The 24,715-nt window shown below is 38.3% G+C and overlaps 1 protein-coding gene across 7 annotated transcripts in view; it reads right to left on the minus strand.

The window, feature by feature from the left end:
- Positions 1 to 24,715, minus strand: part of LOC115439717 (homeodomain-interacting protein kinase 2) — a 137,668-nt gene that overhangs the window by 20,579 nt on the left and 92,374 nt on the right. For 5 of the 7 annotated variants that reach the window (XM_037447605.1, XM_037447601.1, XM_037447603.1 and 2 more), the window contains 4 exons: positions 6,342 to 6,487; positions 3,049 to 3,200; positions 1,083 to 1,227; positions 489 to 624 (listed from right to left, as the gene is read on the minus strand). In XM_037447605.1, the coding sequence (XP_037303502.1) occupies positions 489 to 624; positions 1,083 to 1,227; positions 3,049 to 3,200; positions 6,342 to 6,487 (579 nt within the window). Of the gene's footprint in view, positions 1 to 488; positions 625 to 1,082; positions 1,228 to 3,036; positions 3,201 to 6,341; positions 6,488 to 24,715 lie in introns of all 7 variants that reach the window. The other 2 variants (XM_030163678.2, XM_030167545.2) reach the window with 2 other exon arrangements.

The raw sequence follows: 24,715 nt of genomic DNA on the forward strand, positions 1-24,715 counted from the left end.
CTTTACTAGCTTTTGCTCGCGACCTTGCCCGCGTGAAGGAGTATTCCGGGATAAAAGTCCCGCTAAAAACACTATAAGATTTAATTATATTTATGGCTCACTATTTTAACTTCCACATAAAAATAGATATATTCTGTCGCGGACTTTTAATTAGAACTATTTAAGATAAACAATCTTACGGTACATCATTTTCGTCTAACTCCAACGGTTTAGGCAGCGTACGCCAAGATAGCAATTTTTTTCCGACTTACCAAAATACACAAAATCATTATACATTGTAGCTTAGGTGTTATTCTGATGCATAACCAATATAACTGTAAAGTTGCACCCAAATCCGGTCAATATTTTTTTTTGTGAAAGAGGAACAAACATACATGCTCACAAACTTTCGCATTTATAATATAAGTAGAATATAACATATTCTTAATACAAACCAAATTTTAGACGATTAAAAATATAGTCACATGAAATAGACGAATACGACTCACCTCAATCTGTCCTTGGCGTGCATAGCTGGGGTGGTTCTTGAGGATCTTGATGGCGACTATCTCGTTGGTGCCTTTCTTCCAGCACTTCACCACCTGCCCGAACGTGCCCCGCCCGAGGAACTCCAACACCTCGTACCTGCAATTGTTTAGTATTACGTTAGTTTTGTTTCATTGTATAGCATTGGAGGAAGAGGCCTTTACTTAGCATTAGGTAGAAAAAGGCTGAAGAGAAAAGAAGAGATAGAATTTAAATATGCCAATATCAGCAATTTTGATGAATTTTAGTATGTACATAGTTTGAGACTCTGGGAATGACATGGGCAAAATATATAGCGGGTATTATATCCCAAAAAAAACTTTTTTATGCGGGCAGAGCCGCAAGCAAGACTATACATATTACAAATGCGACAGCAACTCTGTCTGTATATTACGCTTTCATAACTGAATTACTGAAACGATTTCGATTAAATTTGCTATGGTAATAATTCGATACCCTGGCAAGGATTTAGGCTAATTTTTATCTAGAAAAAAAAAAAATTTTACGCAAGCGCAGGTGGGAGCAAAAGCTAGTTGGTTATATATTTGTGTGCTCACCTGTTGGACGAGGAGTAGAGCACCTCGTGCTGCACCAGCTGGTAGTCGCCATCGCCACCGCAGCCGGAGCCTGTCGAGCCAGCGACGGACGCAGACGCACCACCACCACACCCGCATGTACACACATTCCGAACAGATATATTAGCTATGCGAAATCACACATCCACATTTATTATTATACTATTTATATAAAATAATTTGTTACTTAATTTAAGTGTTTTTTTTTTATGTATTAAAAGATTAAAAAAAAAATAGTTTCACTTTAACAAATAAAGGTTCTCGAAATGTTTATCTATCGATATATTTAATGTAGTAACTAGAGGTCTATCCCGAAGATGAACAAGCTTTTAATTTTTTTTTATAAATATTATCTTTCATATACATTTAACATTCTTCAGGTTGTAAGTTTTTAATAACCATAATATATTTACACAAAGTTGTGCACGAACTAAATATTGTTTTTATAAATACAAGTATTTTATATGTATACGTTATTAGCTATAAGAACTCATTTCCTTTGCAATATATGTTAATAGGTGACAGAAATACGATCAATGCCGTTGCTATAAGCTCAGATAATGTCAAGGTTATTTTTTTACGATTTTTATGCGCTTTCAAATAATAAAAAACTCAATACAATGAAGTTTTGATACAGTTAACAAATTATTGACTTTTTTTTTTATTTACTCTTTCCGTGTAAAAAAATCAGAACATGAAAGTGTTACTTATAATTATGATAAATAATATTTAAATTAATAATAATTATTGTTCAAAATCGATTAACATCTACCGACGCACACCATTTCACACCATGTGTTTAATCGATTTCTCATACCAGTTCTGTGCAAAGATGCTATTCAGTATTTTTTCCATCATACGACAGTGCACACTCTCCGTTTCAAATGTGGTAACATGACTAAAGCACTTAGTGATATATTTAAATTTTATTGATATAATTTAATACCATACTTCGGAATAGGCCTCAGGTTGACTGATAGGACTACTAATTATTACTAATTATTTTTTATAATCTACGTGCTTAAGGCGAGGATAGTGCATGAAAGTCCAAACAAACAACAGAATGCGTTTCAATTGTGTTCACGCCTTTAAGCATTGTTACCTCCTGTTATATTGATTGAATTTTTATACAACATTCCGTGGCCAACGCGCGAACTATGCATTTAGTATTATACATATATTTTATATTGACTTTTTTTTTTGTATATTGTTCTTGTCGTATCGTATCTTTTATATTGTTGTATTATTAAATAATGTTCATATGAAATTTTCATACTAGGTGCATAGCCCTTCTTTGTAAGTATAAAATGTTTGTGTATTTCCAACATGTATAGCCTACAATGAGCATAAAAAATATTTGAACCGATTATTTCAGTATGATTTTTTTTCACATCAATGTATACTGCTACAAAGTTTTCGGATACAACATTCGTCATTCATGAATAGTACCGTTAGAACCGGTTTATTACGAGTCGATAGATTTCAACCAACCACGAGGCTTCATTGCTGTTTTTATTTGTGCTAGAATACATCTATGTATGACAGTTGATTATAGGGAATAACATGACGATCGTTTAACTTTTATTAGTTGGATGCATAGTAATTAATTAAAATAAATTGTGTTTTTATCATCTTCAATGATTATGAAAAAATAAAGTCATTACCAGGGTAATAAGCACAAGAGAGTCACTATGATTAATTAGTTAGACTCTTTTTATGCTTAAAGTAATTAACCTATTCCAGTAAGTCTAAAAATCATTCTTTTATCTCACTTATCCCATCCCGTCATATATTTGTTATATTTTATCAGACAGATTCCATACTGCCGTGGTAAAATATTTGCGATGTTGTAGGCCAATGTGTTGTGCCGCGCGTGTTGTGTTAGATGTTGTGTGTTGTGAGTGCAGTGTGCAAAGGAGGTAACAACAGACATTACGTTTGTGGTTACCTTGCGGCTGGGGCGGGTGGTTGGCCCCGCCCGCCGCCAGCTGCTTGCTGTGGGCCGTCGTCGTTGCGGCCTGCGGTGCCGTTTTGTGGCGCGCGCCCGCGCCGGCGCCGCTCTCAGCTTGCACACGACGCTGCTCACTGCTATCTCCGACACTAAAAGCAACAACGAGACATGTTAATCTTTTACACATCCGTATTTCTATAATCCAGGCATGACAAGTTAATGATACCGAGCATTGCAGAAAGGAGTTACTACTCTACTGACACCCTAATAGTGCGGTCGCGGTTTCATAAGCCTGTTAGATTTGTTGATCGGGCTTTAGTAGCAGCATGCTTTTATTGCGTTCTATCATGAGGACACAAAATCTGTTTTCATTATTTTAAGAGCAGGAGACCTGGATCTTTTTATAATTGTACATACAATACGGTGAACACATTAAATCTGATAGTATGTACAAATTCCTCTACATAATATAATGTGACGGAAAACCAACGAAGGAGGAAAATTGTCACTATTATACACGTATTCTTCGAAGTGGAAAGTTTTACAGACAAACTGTAATAATTTAAATTAAAAAAGAGATATACGAGCTCTTAGCTAGCAATTAATATAAATTCATTGCATTAACCAACGAGTCATAAAGTACGTACGAGATCATTGGAAACAAACACCACAAGAAACATTCATTAAGAGTAATTAGTAGTAGAAATAAAGGGCGAACACAATGCCATACATACATTCATACATATATACATTCATACCTACATATGTACATACGTGTTAAATGTTGAGAAACACAATCTATTAATTCCCGCCTGTCTTAATGAACAATGACACGTGATATCTCGTGTTTACATGTAACTGTACAATGTACATAAACAATATATTCATACGTAAATATTTAGTGTACCTACAAACACAGGCTGACACATTTCTAGTGTTCTGATGTCTAGAAACAGCTTAGCACTCGGAACGCAGTAAGGTTAAAACATTGTTTGGAATCATTATTGCTAATAGAGACACTAGCCTCTCTTTTGGCAATTAGGATCCGAATGAGATGCGCTTGGCAGTGGCGCAGGGTGAAATTTTTCAAAAGGTAACCCGTAAAAAAAAATGCTTTAGTTAACTTAAGACACACATGTAAATAAAACCTAAAAGGAAGCCGGTAGGAATCGGGTTGTATTGTCGCTTCGCCACTGGAGCTTAGTAATATGAAACTGCTTTAAAGCTCTGGGGACACGGGTAGAGTCAACTGGCATACTCTATCAATTGTAAGCACTCTACCAATTTTAGTAGATACAATACAGCACTTTAATAAATCTGTTTACATTGGTAGAGTTAGTGGCATAGTTAATGCTAGTAGCTTTAATGTTGCCATGCCATTCACTCTACCCGTGTACAGCGGGCTTAAAGGACGACCTTAACTTGTCAGGTAGTAGATTGTTACAACTATTAACCTAAATTCATCCCTCACTTTCTATCAATAACAATTGTTATAGTGCACGAAATAATTGTTGGCTGTGTAATACAGTTAGATATCTTGTGTGCGATAGGCCGTTTTGGCAGGAATCACCACACTCTTACCGACAAGCAACATTGTAGAAGCTTTATTATATTTTGAATTGAAGGCTGATGTGGTCAGCGTAATAACCAGCAACTAGCAATCATGAAAGTTAAACGTGTTGGAAATCATACAACGATTCAGCAACTCGCAAATTCTACGTACTATCAGTAAAACTACGAAATACATGAACACCGAAGGGTCCAATTCATAGAACTTTATAAATAGTGACGAAGGATAAAATGCATTTTAAAAATAGGGTGCCACAAAAAGTGCAGGTTGAGTGGAAAAAAAAATATTTTGTCGTCGACTCGACGCACCTTACAATGCTTTGGGAGCGGGGATTTATATTTGAGCTACACACGCTTGTGTTAAAACGCGTACGAAGTATGGCATTGTATGATTTTTATACATTTGGACGCATCGTTAACGTTTGTATGAAATATATAAATGAATCAGAATGTATTAACGTAACAGACATTTTAAATAAACAAAAAATTCTGTGATTTAATAACAACAATTAGCATGGTTTAGTTTATATTGAATTGAATTAATGAATGCAATTAATGGAACACCGAACTTGTTTGAAACCCAAACAATAACCCCGCGACGTCACAACTTTAAATTTACGCGCATAATGTGAATTCCGCAGAAGATGCTTTGCTATAACTACATCGATAATACCTAGGCATGCATGTCACATTATGTATACTTATCCATATACAATTTTACAAAATCAAAGGTGCTTGTATATCAAAATCCGTATAGACAAATCAACACGCCGTTATCCACTGATCACTAATCAACTTACACTTCGTCAAAATCGAAATCATCGAACTCGTCTTCACACTCAAACTTGATCCTCGGTATGGAAAGATCCATTTTTACATTATAACCACACGTAAACTATCACATAATACAATCTAGAAAAAGTTTCCAACGCGATCCGATGGTATAAGCTTCATGGTACTGCGACCGACGCACGCGCATCATTGAGGGTTGGGGTGGAATGAGCGTCGCGGCAGGGGCGTCGGGCGGGCGCTGGAGGGGCCAGGGGCGCGGGACGAACGCTCAGGTAGCTAGGGGTCGCGCCAACCCCCGAATTCCGCGTATTTTTCTATTCCACTACATTATTATTCGCAGTGATTGTTTACGGTTAAGAATTTTTACGATTATATTTGTGTAGCGGTAACGCATATTTTAAAACCGTGATAAATATGATTTGAAGGTGCCGACATAGTTCAATAAAGCCACCTAATCCGTTCGGATATACAGATATAATGAAAAAGAGCCTTAAATATTAAAAACTTTATCTATAGATGTAATAAAAATATTTAAAACAGAACCAGAAAAAGGAGTAATTTTTGTATGCAGTGGAACAACGAGACCAGCATGTCGCATTAGCGGCATACTGCAAACCTGTGAATTACTTATTATTACGCTCGTCAGACTGAGACCTTGGATGTTAAGTCTTAAAGCCCAGCAATTCCGCTGGCTACAATGTCCTTCAAACCGGAACACAACAGTACACACTGCTGCTTGGCGGTAGAATCAGACATTGAGCTGGTATTTACCTAAACAGCCTCTAGCATACGAGAACCTTACAATAAATCTATAACTTTTGCTAGTAGCAGATTATTCAACATATTTTGCACTCTATTTATGTTTATTATAAATATCTTATTTTTAGACCCTATAGGTATTAAATTAGAATGCATTTTGGTTTACTTACGTCGCGTCCCGGCAGCACGGTCTGGCGCAAAGCACGGGCGGAGCGGGTGGCGGCGCTGGCGGCGTGGACCGCTCCGCATCGCACGCGCGACTCGGCACGGCGGGCGCGGCGCAGCTGCCCGGCCCGACGTCTGACCACCACTTGTTCTGGAAATCATTGATGCAATATTTAGTATTATATGGAAAAATGTATTAAAGGTGATTGCGTGTTATCGAATAGCTAATGACCTAACTACGTAACTATCAGCCGCCCAGCCTAAAGACTGACAACAATTTGTTCTGGAATTATCGACGAAACATTTAGTAATTGGTGAAGGTGATAAATGGTTTACACGCGGTAGCAAACTGCTTATCAAAACTACGAAACTATTAGCAACTCAAGCCAACATCTGACTATCATTTATTTTGAATCGTCAACGGAAAAGTCATAACTCGATGAAGTAGATACAAAATATGAACACGCTATAGCCATCAGTTTATGACTTAACTATGAAACGTTGAAGAATTCAACACTAAGTTATCAGAAAGCTGGATTATATCGACAGACGATAAAAACTAATGGATAGTTAAAAAATGCATTCTTGTAGACAAATTTGCGCGATTAATAACTGCAATTAACAGATAAGAACACGTGTTATTTAAGACAACATACATTTTAATAAGGTCATCACTTCTAGCCACAAAAACTAAACGTATAAATCGATAAAATCAGCATTTTATAATGCAAAACATTACATTACCTATAATTATAATATTGTAACACAAATTATAATTATCATTCAATTATCATTCGAGCAGCTTTTCCCGCAAAAAGTTCCATAACAAAATGATTATAATATAATCTGGTTTATATGATTTAACACTGAATAGACGCACACACACCATCACGCACTTTATCCCCGGGGTATGCAGAGGTGCAACCAGGGCACCCATTTTTCGCGAAATGTGTTCCGTCCCAGAATGTGATAGGGGACGAGCCTATCGCCATATCGGGCACAAATTCCAGACTCCGGGCTGATATTGAGCAGAAAAACCCAATTATCACTTTGCCCGACCCGGGATTTAAACCCAGAACCTCAGAGCGCTGCCGTACCGCGCATGCAGTACAACTACGCCACCGAGGCAGTCGATAGCTAGAGGATCATTATAAAATCAATACGACTTTAATGACATTGACCTATTAAATAACAACCCTTTTTTGCTACATTGACAAAAACATTTTATTTTGCCTTGACATAATATGTACAATATGTACTTATTTTATAATACTGCCTCTGTGGCGCAGTTATATTACGGTTCAAGTGCAGTGCTGAAGTCTCCGGTTCTGTCCCGGGTCGGGCAGTAATATTGAATTATATACTTAGTATCAACCCGGAGTCTGGAATTTGTGCCCGATATGGCGATAGGCTCACCTTCTATCGCCTACGCATGTTAAGTTTAATTGCATTTTTTTTTGTGTAGAGTACAGTTTTTGTGAAAAAAAAAAATATGTTGGCTACTATTGTGCCTAACAGTACACAAGTGCAATGTATTAAGACTTAACATTATTGTTTAATTGGTTATCCGTACTATATGAGTTAAAATGGTAACTTGTTTTAGCGTTAAGAGGTGAGTAAGAATTGCATAAATAGCTGTCAAAAACATCACCGGTTCCTAGTTTAAACCTTATTTAGAGGCAAGATGGCGGATTTAGACTTACAGCTGATCGAGTAAATTAGTGTTTTAACTAAGCAGAGCTTTGCAAAATTTTTAAGACTGTTGATGTTAATGAGAACCATCAGATGAGTTGATGTTAGATACCTTAACATTTCTTTATACAGAGTAACGATAACATGTTTATTTGTTTTTTATTATTCAACTATATACATAAAACGCATTGGATCCAGTCCTTACATTGTATATTTATAATAAATTCCTATAAACCCGCACAAACGGAGTCCGGACTGGTTCCGCGTACGCGAACGTTGAAGATTATCGCACATAAAAAGGCGCATATTGCGAGCCACCGAGCGGGTTTGTGGAAATGTTGCCGGATTTAAAAATAAAAAACAGGAAAACGCGCGAAATATAATTTATGGCAAAAAAAAAATGAGAAACGGTAACAAGATTTTTTAATAAACAAACTAGAATGAATAACGTGATACATGGTTTTATATTAAGTCCGTGCGAAGAGTTTGTATACCAGAGAGGTTCCTTTACTTATGAATTTTGGCGGAACAAGGCCAAATCCCGGCATCTTTTAAGGTGAATTTCGCAGAACACAATCGCAGTTTGTAATTCGCGACTTGTATAACCTCACGTGTTACAAGCAGTCTAAAATAATTCAACTTAATCAAATACCCATTTTGTATCACGTCTCAAAGCCTCGATGGCAATTTAGGAACGAGCTCGACGCACTAATGAGTTTGTTTGTATTTGCCGGCTAGAGTACAGAGTGTAAAGCCGATGTCGTGATTCCCATTAACTCGCTCTCGAGAGACGCGCTGGCACGACGCGGACGAGGCGACGTCTAATAACGTTCGTGAAAAAAACCTCTGCCAAAACAAATTGTACATTTACATAGGATTCGCTTTCGTGTATTTGACCCGAAAATGCCAGCGTGTTTCGTAAGGCGTTTGATCAAATTTGGACTTTAATTTAGAAGCTGGCTTGTTTTGGTTAGTCTTACGCCATACTCTGCCCAAATCGCGACTAAATACGAGTCATAATTAGTGAGTATAATTTTATATGCTACCTATTAATAAAAACCATTTTATTCCCGTTTTGTATCGTAATTAGTAGTTTTTATATCCTAATGGCCTATTATAATTACCGACAGGGATACATTTATAGAATAAATAATTTCTCTCAGCCCTTTAATGTTCCATCAAGATATTAATTAAATCGTAATTATCCTAGTTAATAAAAAGGCGGTTGTAAGAAATTATTGTTATACACCCGTTAACAGGAAACGAATGTTTAAAGTGTCCCTTTTGTTCCAACTATTTATTATGTAAATGTTAGCTTTGGGAATTATTGATATATACTGAGATATTGTGTTTATAAATTAAGTATTTTGTTTTGAGCCAGTGATACCATTATAGTCGAGGTGGCCACTGGCCAATATACAGAGAGACTCTATCATGTGAGGATAAAAAAAAAATGATTTCACAGGACGCGACGGCCAGAAAATCAAATCGAAATGTGAAACTAAATACTTTAATATTAAATTGAGGAATCGATCTTTCGTTGGTTACTACTCCAAGGACGCATACACTTCAATAACTGATTAATTAACGTGCCAATTACTGGCGGACGGAAGCGGCAATCATCGTGCGATCGGCGGTCGATCGGCTGGCATCGTGTGCCGACCGCCACGGCGCTGCTAAACGGCGCGTGCGCACGCGACCCGCACACGACACTTTAGAAAACCGTCCGACTGTTGGGAAGAAAGTTTGTAACTCACGAATCGGCTATCGATGAAACATTGTAATATTTTTCATTTTGAATGAATCAAAGACGCTCAAAGTATGTAAAGTATCGCCACGAAACCGGCATACTTAAAAGCTACAAGAGCTTACAAGCTTACAAGAACATTTAAAAGGATTGTGAAGCTCACCAACCCCCGTTGGGCCTTAGAGCCGCCTATTAGTTTAGAGTCATTACCCTCTCATTAGTAGAGAAGCCCTTTGTCCAGCGGTAAAACATAATACACATAATTACATAGGAGACGGGATCCTTTGTGATATAATATAATCACAAAGCTATCGGAAACGAATGTTTAAAGTGTCCCTTTTGTTCCAACTATTTATTATGTAAATGTTAGCTTTGGGAATTATTGATATATACTGAGATATTGTGTTTATAAATTAAGTATTTTGTTTTGAGCCAGTGATACCATTATAGTCGAGGTGGCCACTGGCCAATATACAGAGAGACTCTATCATGTGAGGATAAAAAAAAAATGATTTCACAGGACGCGACGGCCAGAAAATCAAATCGAAATGTGAAACTAAATACTTTAATATTAAATTGAGGAATCGATCTTTCGTTGGTTACTACTCCAAGGACGCGTAGGCGTTTAGGCGTAGGGGCGTGACGACCCCCACCGCCCACTAGTGGTGCTCACTACCACTAGTGCAAGTAGTCCACCGACTAATGGCGGTAAAACCATTCCAACACGGCGGAAGGAAGTGACAAGACACAAGACGGGCAGCAGCGTCTTGTGATGAGACTTCCGCCACTGCGATCGCCAACCCGCCTGCCAAGCGTGGCGATTACGGCAAAACCCCCCCCTATGGTAAGGCCACATAAAAACCGGCCCCTAGTCCCCGGCGGCCCCGCTATTCCTGGCTACGGTAGCGGTCATGGTAACGGCGGGGCAAGGGGTGCTAAGAATCCCCGGCAGAGACCAGGCTACCACAACCGACGAAAACTGGCCCTGGCAACATATAACACGCGCACACTGCGGACCGACGAGAAGTTAGTCGAACTGGAGGAAGAAGTGAGCAGGTTACGGTGGGACGTTATAGGATTATCTGAAGTCCGAAGGCAGGGGGGAGGACTCGATAATCCTCAAGTCAGGTAACCTGTTCTATTTCCGGGAGGGCGACCAGCAGTCCCAAGGTGGTGTCGGGTTTATCATCCACAAGTCCCTCGTAAACAACGTCGTGAAGATCGAGAGTGTGTCGGCAAGGGTGGCGTACCTGATACTCAGAATCACCAAACGGTATTCGCTGAAGGTTATTCAGGTCTACGCCCCGACCTCGGCACACTCCGATGATGAGGTGGAGGCTATGTACGAGGATATATCTCGGGCTATACATAGCTCCCAGACCTACTTCACCGTTGTTATGGGGGACTTCAACGCGAAACTGGGCACACGTAGCGGCAACGAGCTGAAAATGGGGAAATTTGGGTATGGGCAACGAAACGCGCGGGGTCAGCTGCTGGCCGACTACATGGAGAGGGAGGGACTCTTTATGATGAACTCCTTCTTCAAAAAGCGTAGTCAGCGCAAGTGGACCTGGCTGAGTCCCAAGGGTGCTACCAGAAATGAGATTGACTTCATCATGTCGACCAAACGGCGTATATTCAATGATGTCTCTGTGATCAATGCGGTGAAAACCGGGAGTGATCACCGAATGGTAAGAGGCACATTGAATCTTAACGTATCGCTTGAGAGGTCTCGACTGATGAAGTCCATGCTCCGACCAGCATCTGCCCATATCAAAAACCCCGAGAGCTTTCAGCTCGAACTCCGGAACCGCTTCGAGTGCTTAGGTGAGTGCGTAGATGTGGATGAGTATAGCAACAGGCTCGTGAAAACTGTCCAGACGACTGGGTCTAAGTTCTTTAAGACCCAGCGTCCAAAAAGAACTCAAAAGATCTCAGATCCCACCCTACAGCTCATGGTAGAAAGACGCAAGATGGTCCTGCAGTCTTCTGGTGACGTGACAGTCTGCCGGAGGCTCAATCGACAGATCTGTAAGTCCCTGAAACGTGATATACGCCAATTCAACACTAAATGTGTTGAAGAGGCTATTGAGCGGAACAGGGGCTCTAAGGTGTTCGCCAGGGATCTGTCCATTGGGCAAAGCCTGCTGACCAAACTGAAGACCGAGGACGGCAGGATTATATCTTCCCGACCGGAGCTCATGGGTGAGGTAGAGAAGTTCTACGGACAGTTATACACGTCAACACGACGACCTGTTTGCAGTGCGGCCACAGATCCAAGAGCCCCACTAATCCGACACTATACCGAAGACATCCCGGACATCGACCTGTGCGAGATTAGTATGGCTCTCGGGCAGCTGAAAAACAACAAGGCTCCGGGTGATGACGGAATAACAGCAGAGCTTCTAAAAGCGGGCGGACAGCCAATATTAGAGGCTCTCCAAAAACTATTCAATTCCGTCATTCACGAGGGTACCACGCCCCAGGCATGGCACAGGAGCGTGGTGGTGTTTCTTCTTTAAAAAGGGCGATAAAACCCTTTTAAAGAATTACAGACCCATCTCGCTCCTGAGTCACGTCTACAAGCTGTTCTCGAGAGTCATCACGAATCGTCTTGCTAACAGTCTCGATGACTTCCAGCCTCACGAACAAGCCGGATTCCGAAAAGGCTATAGTACCATAGACCATATACACACGCTGCGGCAGGTTATACAGAAGTCCGAGGAGTATAACCGGCCCCTCTGTCTAGCGTTTGTGGACTATGAGAAAGCCTTCGATTCGATCGAGACCTGGGCAGTGCTTCAGTCTCTCCAGAGGTGCCAAATTGACTATCGGTATATTGAAGTGTTGAAGTGCCTATACGAAAACGCCACCATGTCAGTCCGCCTCCAGGATCAGTACTCGAAACCTATCCAGCTACAGCGTGGCGTGAGACAGGGAGATATAATATCTCCGAAACTGTTCACCGCTGCACTGGAAGACGTCTTCAAGTCTTCAAGCTTCTGGACTGGAGAGGACTCGGCATCAACATCAACGGCGAGTATTTGACTCACCTTCGATTTGCCGACGATATCGTAGTCATGGCTGAGACCCTAGAAGACCTTAGCGCAATGCTCGATGACCTCAATAGCGTTTCCCAACAAGTGGGTCTCAGAATGAACATGGATAAGACAAAAGTCATGTCTAACCACCATGTCAGACCCACCCCTGTCAAGATAGGGAGACGCTACACTTGAAGTTGTCGACGAGTACGTCTACCTGGGACAAACAGTCCAATTAGGTAGGTCCAACTTCGAGAAAGAGGTCACTCGTCGAATCCAACTCGGCTGGGCAGCGTTCGGGAGGCTCCGACACATCTTCTCGTCCCGAATACCGCAGTGTCTCAAGACGAAAGTCTTTGACCAGTGTGTGTTGCCAGTGATGACATATGGAAGTGAGACGTGGTCGCTCACTATGGGCCTTGTCAGAAGGTTGAAAGTCACTCAGAGGGCAATGGAGAGGGCTATGCTCGGAGTTTCCTTGCGGGATCGAATCACAAACGAGGTGATCCGCAGGAAAACCAAAGTAACCGAAATAGCCCTTAGAGTTGCGAAACTCAAGTGGCAGTGGGCAGGGCACATAGCTCGTAGAACTGATGGCCGTTGGGGCAGAAAAGTTCTGGAGTGGCGACCACGAACCGGGAGACGCAGCGTAGGCAGGCCCCCACGAGATGGACCGACGATCTGGTCAGGGTCGCCGGAGTCCGATGGATGAGGGCGGCCCAGAACCGGTCCCTGTGGCGCTCAATGGGGGAGGCCTATGTCCAGCAGTGGACGACTCAAGGGCTGAAATGATGACAAAGCTATCGAATATGCACGCATAATTATTAGTTAATTATCTGCGCAATGAGTTATAATTTTCATAAAAAATATCGTCAACTCGACTAAAAATTTCACGAGCGTCATTTATGTAACCTTTAAAACATTTCAGAAATATACACGTCAATATTCAATAACAATTCATTTTCTTTCACCTTCGCAAATGTACTCTATAGTTACCTAACACGGTCTAATATTCAGTTTCTAGTTAAATAGCCGACGTTGCTACAAATAAAGTACGGTTTAACATCTTTATAACTTGGATCCTCCTTTACTGTGTTCACTTCGTGTTAAAAAGCTCCCGGAGTGCGCTGGTACGTTCATAGTCAAACTAGAATGGAGAGCGAAAACTGCATTTAGTTAGTTTATTTAAAGACGTAAACAAGATTATTCGATACGCCCTGTGGAAAATATAATTAAACATAGTTTTGTTGCATAGTTGCAAATGATGATAAGTGATTTATAATATATATATTATAGAAAAAAGGCATAGGAACAAAATGTATATTAATAGTAATTATAGCAGATAAATTGTGGATTCATCCCGAATTTAATTGAATAATTTCACAGTTTCGGTGGTGTAGTTGTATTAAGGTATAACTGCAACTGCTGAAGTCTGGGGTTCGATCCCCAGGCCGGGCAGAGTTATTTGGCTTTTCTTTCTCAGTATCAGCCCCGAATCTGGAATTTGTGCCCGATATGGCATAGGCTCGCCCCCTATCACATCATGGGACGGAATGCCCACGGCGGAAACTTGGTAAACTTGTAGCGCCTCCGTCCATACCTTCTGGTATAAAAGGCGTGAGTATGTATGTGTATGGTATCTATTTTAAAAACAGGACTCTAGGTGTTTTACTTTAGCACAGAGTTTAGAGCGACGTAAGAGATTATTCATCTACATGTAAAATACAGAGGACTGTATTTTGAAAAGAACTTATTAACCACTATATTTTGGTACGGCGTGGTACCTTTCGCTTCTATTGCACAACGTTCTATAATAAACTCACCAGCTAGTTTATATTCGACATCAATACAATAATGGCACAAATTAACCGCCGCAAAACGCCATCCAATAAGCGTTTCTCACGCGACGAATGCAGTCACGTTTTTGCAAACGAGAATTGAGAGATGTGATCACACTGCAGTTTGTACAGCCAGTGAGAACGTAGATTTTTTCCAAAGATTTCTAAGATTATATAGAGCGGACATTGGCAAAATTCTCATACAAAATTGTTTACATACATGTAAATTTGTATACTTATGATAACTCTTTAATTAAGAAAAAATATTGATTTCTTACATCTACGCGAATGTTCGACATTGAAATGAATTTTTTTCGGATTTTATCACGGTTTTTTATATTACAAGGTTGCAAAGCCTTCAAGAGGTCGGGAAGAAATTATAGTATATAAAACTGCGATAAAATCCAACAAAAAATTATATTTAAACAAATTATTGATAAAACAATGTCCAAATAAACAAATTATCTAATCAGATGTCGAACTATCAGCGCTTAGATGTCCAGATAATGATTTCGTTACGATCTATCTTCATCGGTAATATTGTTACCAGTTACAAGCGTCACTGTTAACAACATCTTTCTAAACTATTGTAATAAAAAACCTTTTTAAATTAACACGCAGTGCCATTGTAGATATGTATGCAAAAGAGAATGCCACTCTCTATCCGGGGAAACCGTCATGTTTTAAAATAGTAGTAAAATACGTGTTACATCGAAATGTCGATCGTAATACAAAGTTATCATAACTTCCGAATAAATTGGATGATAAGATTATGAGAAAATAAATCGTAAATAAATGAATAATAACACCGTAATTATTGGCGATAATTAACGTAATTTCAATAGAATAGTACAATTAACCCTTTTACTTGTTTGCCGTGACGTCATAATTGAAAACCCGTTTCCTAAGAAGTATTAATATAAGTTACATTTCCCAGTAGCTTTGTCCGATACTCGCGATCGTTGAAATTAACACTCTAAGTTCTATTATATAGATGTCATAATTGAATTGATCTAAAATTTTGTCTGACCTGACTTCTTTTTAAATGCAACGTCTTCAGTACAAGAAATTAGTAGTTTAGTAGTAGTAAGTAGGTTTTTTACTTTCTTGGTCAGGCTATAGGTCACAGAAACAGACGGTATGCGATGGTATTAACCCAAACTGTCCCGCATACGACACACTTACCGAATTGTAATTTGAGCATGCCAAGTCTATCTAGATTTAAATTATGATTACAGTAACCTACAGCGTGGAACAGACCGCCGAGACAAATGTCCGCAGGTTCAAATCCTAAGGGGCACACACCTCTGACTTTTCTATAAAATTATGTGTGTATTCTTTGTAAATTTTCGTTTGCTTTAACGGTGAAGGAAAACATCGTGAGGAAACCTGCATACCTAAGAAATTCTCTATAGGAATTTTCGAGGGTGTGTGAAGTATACTAATCCGCACTGGGCCAGCGTGGTGGACTAAGGCCTAATCCCTCTCAGTAGTAGAGCAGGCCCGTGCCTAACATTGGGACAGTATATAATACAGGGCTGAAATTATAACCTACAGCGATGATTTAAAAATAAGATAGGACATGTCACAGGCGCCATAAAAGTGTTAGTATTATTAGAAAACATTGAACCGTGTGAAAAGGTAAGGTCGCATCGGAACGCACACGTGCATACACACGTGAAACAAAAATATCGAGCAAACAGTGGATTGTGTGAAAATGCGTCATTGGCGCTCTATCGCTGGAATGTATTTATAGTGGATATGTGTCGTGGTACCGTTTGTATGTATTAGCTGTGACGACTCTTGAACCACTAAGTCGAAACTAAATTCTATGAAGACACTATTTAATCTTACAATTAATGATTATTTTTAAATTAAGTTTTAAGTATAAGTACTAACTATGTTCAAAATGCAAACATATAAACAAAAAATCCATGATAAATTTAACACTATACCGCCTATTTGCCAAAGACTCTAAACTCATAAATATATCAAAAACATTTCACAGCAAACCATCTTGGTGAAACGTCATACAAAGGGAAATATTAAAAAGACGAGCCTTGACCGCTCATTTCAGCTTGAAACTGATTTTTTATTCAAATCTTAGCTCTTTGTGCTGTCCAAATGTCCATTAATATACAAAAATTTCACATTGCTCGTGACGTCATCAATTGAAATTCTAATAATGTGAGTCCCATTTGCATAGGTCGGTCGTTAAACTTTCCAATGGTTTCGGCAAATAGTTATTTAACTATAGTTATTGTTGTCGTAATTGTTTTATGTCATACGATAGGTGTTTGGCCTCATGTTGACAATTATTTTACATTTTTTATGATGTTGTACATGAGTTCGTGGAATTTTAATTACATATTCGGACTTAAGTAGGAGTATATCGTTTTAGGAGGGAATGATAAATATGGTATCATTTGTTAATAAATACTGAAGTAGGATATTACGGGTTCATTTGGACATTGCCTTACTAAATGAAACAAAATCGTTATCTCTATTATTTTAAATTATTCATTTTCTTATTCATTTAAATAAGTGGTATATGGAAACAATCATAAAATGTGACGTACACGGAATTATAATAAAATCATCGACTTGCTTGTATAAACATTCCTCTGCAGAGCAGAAGGTAAACTATGCTGACATTTCCTCAGTCGTCACCAGTATTATATTGTGATAATACTACGCTATTAATAGGAGATAAACAATCCTTTGTAAAGCAAACGAATAAGTTGGATGGTGTTTCTACTGTTTATGGGCGGTCGTATCTCTTACAATCAGGCCAAAGGCAAGCTCATCTTGTCATTCAAAGCAAAAAAAAAAGAAAAGCAATATTGACAACGTTACTATAAAGAACACAGAACACATATTTGGTTCAATCAATGCAAATAGTAATGAAAATATCGCACGAGTCATTGTAAGATTTAAAACGTTAACGAAAACACAATCGGTAATGAAAAATAATTCCAAGAATCGCCTTCAATTCTTCAAAATGTTAGGGAATCCATCGATCGCGGCTAGTCTGCATTATACATCAGGTGACGGCGAGAACGCCGCGCACGCAAGGTCCCAGGCCCCAGCTGTCCAACCGTACAAGCCTGACAGTACGTCTCTATCGTCAATTATTATTATTTATACAACGAGGCTGTTACCAATTACTGCTTTCCAAGTGAACATCCACAATTGTTTGCGTATCGATTTCTTTGTTTCGACGCGGTCATGTGGCGGTATCCTTAATAGAGTCGCAACTACAATTCGACACACGATAGATATAGTTTTAATCCTAGTATCAATTACTAATGGACTAAGTATAATTGGGGAATCAAAGTGTGAGCACATGCCAATTACATTGTCTATTATACGATCATTACATGAAAATATAACAAGCCTAAGATAGGAAACAAACAACTAAACAGGAACACAAAAGCACCTGGCCAAGTAAATCAAAGAGAGCAGCTGCGCGACCAGTCGAACCGGAAAATCGATGATCATAAAAAAATAAACACTGAATAAATTTCCTTCGTTCATTTACTTGGTATGCATAATTGTTCCGATTTGAACGCAATCTCAGCGGAATAGCTAATGATGCAAGATAATTTGCAAGTGTCCTGAAAACCAAGTATGCACAGCGATCTCGCCGGTGCGTAACAATGACTCTCAGTTTTAATATAGCGCCGTGGAATCTGATCGAGGCGATGGTCGCCGCGAACAGCTAGTATTGACGCAGTACAACTGTTAGTACTACAATCAAACATCAAACACGTGCACTACGGACTCTTGCAATAATAGTGTACCATTTTATAACCGAGACATCACAGTAGTATCCAATATTCTGTGATAGTAGTAAGGATTCAGGATTAAACCATTACTGTATTCATGGATTTACAATCCCGTGATATGGGACGGTAAGGTACACTATTAAAGAAAAACCCATTAAGTTCTATCTAAGCTATGCATGCATAAAATCACATTCAAAAACTGCGCATAACGTCTGTACATGCCTTTTCACACGCAGATTCGTCTTGGAGATTCGTAATTTGCCCAGGAGCGTATGCACTCGCTCGCAGAATTTCTGAACCATTAAAAATTCTTTTTGAATCACGATTCTGTTTGAAAGACGAATCACCGCGTTGTAAATGAGGCCGTCTTATTCATTCTATTCTACACCACATATCAAATCGACAAGCATATCAGAACTGGAGTAAAACGCACTAATTTTAACATTCTACATAAATCGGCACCAAGTAAAGTAAAACAAGCAAAACAAAGCGTGTTTAGATCAATGCATAGCGTGATAACTCAAAAACTACAATACAAATGCATTAACATACTTGTAAAATGAGAGTAACGTCTAGAACTTTAATGTGAATGAATTAAAGAACCAGCCGTCCAGTACACTTCCAGAAACGGCACAGGGACGTTGCATTTGCAATGCCCATACATAATAACACGGGTCAGCGAGGCGGCCGCAATGTGCTGATTATGGCGCATGTTTAAAAGATAACCAACGTTCTGGAAGCAATATTGGGGCACACACGACCGATGGTTTTGCTGAAAGGTTTCCATGAATGCATAAACAGACTGTTTTGTTTGATTTCTTAGTGTTTATTGTAATGTGGTGGTATGTTTCGGTATTCGAGTTGACGTTGTGCAATGCAGGTAAAAAGTGTTGTTTGAAATATCAACCGCAGCGGTTCAGCGACCTATGGCAGGTAGTGATAATATGTTTCCCGCTAAGGTTTTGTTGTAAACACAAATAGTGTTCTAAAAGTACACTTTTTATCTAGAAGAAATTCTTGCGACAATTTCCTTTCGAAAAGTGGACAACGGCCAACAAAAACTCATTCACTTCCCCATTTAGCAAGTCATTCAACATTATAGTACCAAGTAAACAGAACCCGTTGAGTTTGTCCACAATTTACACGTCCCTTGAGAGTCCAATATTTGTTTATCGCCTAGTGATGCCGTTACGCCGAGCTCCGGGCCCCGGTGCCCACGTAAGAACACTTCGAGCCACATAAACTAAACACACGCTCACGCGAACTGGTATGGAAACTTCGAATAGTGTATCTAGTACGTTCTATGTATAGTTAAACAGTGAAGTCTGGTGTTAACATAAGTACTTTGTACATAGAATATCAAGGAATATTGACACAAAATCCGGCCAAGTTTTCTGTTTACATGTATGAGGTCAAAATGAATTCTGTCATGAAATATGGATGCACTATTTCAAAAGAATGAAAGCGCTCTTATCACAATGCGAGTACAATATGTCCGATATTGTGTCATCTTATATCTGGTAAATATTTTATGAAATAAAGCGTGCAACGTCCAGATAATGGTTAATCTAGAGATCGATATTCTTGAAAATGTCTCAACATTTGAGTTCACGAAAGGACTCGGCACACGAGTCATGAGTCAAATACCCGTCTTTGGTGAAACGTCGTTAGCTAGTACGTGGGCCACGACGGATGCGGAGGAGTGGCGACTGGCGAGATCTGAGACTCAACCCACGAGAACTTATTATGAATGGAGCGAAGCATTTGCTTGAGTGCCTGCCGCACAAGGTATAAACTTACCCATTACCGATGAATATTCAAATTTATATGTGACATAACGTGACATATTTTTAATTGGATTCTTTGATTAGGCATTAATTTGTATTAAGTAAGTTGAAATACGGGTTTTTTCTATATTCGTTCTAACGGGATTTATGTTAATTCTTATCGCCTATTAATGTCTTATTTAACAAGTATGTCAAGAAGAGAACTAAATTGACATTTTTGATATACATATATACAAGTTTTTGAGTATTAAAATCAATTTTATAAAGTTGTCAGAAGATTATACTGTAAAAAAAATCGAAATAAAGTAAACGGATTATAAATTTGATTTGGCATTGTTAATTTTGTGGTTTAGAACAAATATCAAGATACTAAGAAGTACATACAGGAAATTTTTTCGAAATATTTTATATACGCCTGGATAGCGACCACCGAACACAAGGTGTGTGTCGCTTTCCGGGATCAACCTATATATATCCTGTCCCAACAGGCCGGCATAATTGTGTCGACTGCCTAGGAGTAATTATCTAACAGTCATCATTCTATCATTAGGTGCAGTCGGGTCACTTTGCCTTACACTTATTAAAAAAGTTTTCTTTTGTTAAAGTCGCGGCAACAAGTTTATTTACGTATTATGTGTCCGTAGGAACATAATATTTTTATTAATTTTATTACACGACTTGCGTAATAGGTTAAAGTTAGAGGTTAACAAATAACGAAACGATTAAATTGTTTATAAGACATTGATGTAACAAAAATAAAACTATTTTATAATTACGAATATCTTATTGTAATAATTGATCGCACGTACCCATGGCATGATGTAAAGCAAATTCACATGTATGACATTGTGAGTTCAGATTTCATTACTACTCAAAGGTCACAGAAACTGCGCGAACACCCATTTCTGGATCAAATACATTCTCGTACACCGTGGAGGCTGTATACTATATGAGACATGAAATAGCATCAAGATAATATCGTATTGTGACGAAACTTTACAATTTGAACGATATTTAATATATTCCTATGGAACTTGAAAAATGTGGTTCGAACTGAACTATTTGATTACATTTTCAGAATATCTGTACCTTCGGCGACAACTACTCGATCGCTGCGCTTTCGAATTTATCGATTCTTTGACTACTCGATTTCATAATCAATTACCTATCGTGTTACATAAGATTGACTTTAAAAAAAAACGTCGTTGAGCCGTGACGGCTTTGGCGAAGCATTTTAATGTTAATTGTTCTTAACAATTTGCAACCGATTTAACAAACGCGATAGCGTTCACCGCGCTGAGATAATGGATTGTGTAATTTGGAAATTATGTTTTTGTCGGCGCAAAACAATTAAGCATGAAGGTGTTTCTTAAAATAAACAAGCCTTCTCATCGGAAAAATTATGTCATGCCGAAAAAAAAAACGTTTATGTAAATTGGTTTAGTTAATATTCGAAAGTGACTTGTAAGTTTACCGTGAAATAAATTTGAAATTTTATTAATTAAAAATGTTTCCATAACAACAGAGCAATATAATAAGTACCTAGGAAAATGTAACAGCATATATTATTATATAAAAAAAAATATGATCACTTCAAAATTTGTTCCAAAACATACTATCTTAATATGACATGGTCGTACCAAATACTCAAGTATCCGCGTTAAGCATATCTCTAATATTGGTTTAGATTCTCATTAAACTGTAGAGCCGCTGCATGTTATGACTTGGGTCGGAGAGCTCTGTGCAAGTGTGTCAAGGATGGGAGGCGCCCTGCCACCAGCCGCCGTGTTTAGAAAGACTGCACGGCAAAGGAGTCTACCTGACCTCATAAAAGAGCCTACAACTGCATTTTTAAAGGAGCTTGGTTTTAATACAACTGTTTAGATACTGAAACTACGTACTTGATACCAAATAGCTGTGATAGTTTGGAATATATATAATTGATTGATGAGTATAATTTTATGATATAGGTTTTTACTTCGTTTAACAATCTATCAATCAATGAACAACGAATTGATATTCAAATTCATCAGAAATCATTTCATCTGCTTTACAAGTGCCTTTTGCGTCAGAAACAAATAATAATTCTCTCGCGAGTTCTACAGAGGTCAATGTATGTTTAACATCAATAAGAAACAGTCAGTGTGAATTTATACAAGTTCCCATGCATTATTATTCACGACTGAATACCACTAACAAGAGTTAATTAAAATTTGCGAGCATCAAGAGATTAATAAAGTGACGCCGCAATTGGAGTGGTATATCTTGCGGGCTGTGATGCCTTGATAATACGTAGATTGTAATTGAATTTTTTATATCATTTTTCCTTTGCGCGCACTTTCTTTTACGACGTTTGAAACGGGTATTTCTATAAAAACATTCTACGTTACAATTTACCAACCAAATGCGCATTTTCACATGCCTTTATATATAACAAAAGACACCCCTTTTCTATCGTGGAAACTAAAAACGCAGTACGCAACTACGTCGCGGCGCTAAACGTGTCAATGGCAATTAGTCTCTTAAACATGGAGTCTTTCAAACAGGTATAAATTACAACCAAATGCATAAAACCTTTACGACGTACTTCAACAACAATCTAAACTTTCTCATTTACCGTGTTTTATAAAGTTACAGTTTGATATTTTCGTACGCTTTTAGTTTTCAACCAGGCAACTACTTTCTTAAAGATACGAAAACAAAAGTTAAATTAGTGAGACGGCAGAACACAATTTGCGGTTCCGCCATCGCAACTTCAGTAGTCTTATGACTTAGGTAAATAGGTTGATAGAATGAAATAAGTTTCACAGTTCACGAAACTTACTAATCATTCCGAGAACGTTTCCTGGATGACTGATGTATATTTAATTGTACAGCATAACATTGTTTGCTTGTTTGTGTATGGATGACAAATATGATTTCTGAATATTTTTATGTTCATTAAAAGTAATTATTTATCTAGATGTCAAAAAAATATCTATTTACAACGTATCATCAATCTTTAAATATCTTAAAATACAACATAGATAAAAAAGTTTCTGTTACATCATTCGCTACTTTATTACCTGAATATAGGTTTGAAATCTAAACAACAAACACGCGAGACGTGAAACCCTCAGAGAGTGCGGAAATAACAACCACAGTTGTAGTTTACAATCGTATGTACAAGTCGTCGACAAACCGGCAACTGGCAACTCGGTTGGTGGTTTAGAAACACGGAAATCGTAAACGTTTGCTTACAAAGTAATATCCTATGGATGAATAGGAGTGGAAACTTGTGTGATGAGATGGGATGCATTCTATATATTGATGTTTTGTTTAGTGAATATTTAAAGTTTACATTACATGTGTTAGGCCCACGCACGTGACATTTTTCATGGGTCTGAAAACGCGCTTCTGACGCGCAATAAACAAAATGCTGTCGAAATTGAATCATTTTACATACAAATATGCGCGCAGAATACATCTAGGAAGTGCGTGTCGTCGCATCGATGCATAAAATACACAGTTTGCATACACCGTTGCAATGAAATATCCCTCATATAATAACAATATGCGTCTATTTATTATCTAAAATTCTCTCACTTCAATACCAACCAATTTAATGTACTTATATGCGGAAATTTAAAATCGAAAACACAAACAATTTTATCATATTTAAACAATATCATTGATTAATTACCACTGATTTGAAATACATCATCATCAATTCAACAGGTGACCGTGAAAACAATACACCTGTCACAAACAACAGCACAATACCGCGTTCCACGAGAGATAGGCAGGCGGTATGAATTCTGTCGGTAGCATACGCAACGCCCGTCAACGGCAGCACGACCACCTCCCGCGCCCCATTGTTCACAAGGATAAACAGACGACCCACTTGCAATGAAAACTCTCAATACGGTATACTGCGATGGAGTTTATATAACAACTGGTGTTATACATATCGATGTGAATACTGCAATATCGAGTAAGTGATAGAAAAAAATTAGGATCATTGACGAAAAATCTTGTTTAGTAAATACTAAGTATCAATCTCAATAGGATAATTGACTCATTTTTATTATTTATGTTTAAACAAATATTTACCTCATAAAAATTGACACCCTTAAAAATTTATGGAAATATGGTAAATTTAAATTATAAGCCACGAAGTTCGGTAGAAAGGGTAACTGTCAAGGAAAGAGAATGACGCAGTACGCGCACGTGACGTCATCGGGAATTACGATGCGTGCGAAAGAACAAGAAAGAGCGATTACCCCAATACGCGCTCACTCCTGCTATTTTAAATATGAATTACTGTCTCATTTCTTAACTAATTTTAATGCAATTTTTACAGACAGGCTTCATATTCATACTATTTACTTTCACAGACAGAATAATTTACAAAATCAAACATAAGAAAATACCCTATTAAAGACTATTGTGACTCGCTACATCGATATTGCAAATACTGTTATTTGTTAATATTATATCCTGAGAC

Source organism: Manduca sexta, chromosome 7, assembly GCF_014839805.1.
Source record: "Manduca sexta isolate Smith_Timp_Sample1 chromosome 7, JHU_Msex_v1.0, whole genome shotgun sequence".
NCBI lineage: Eukaryota > Metazoa > Arthropoda > Insecta > Lepidoptera > Sphingidae > Manduca > Manduca sexta.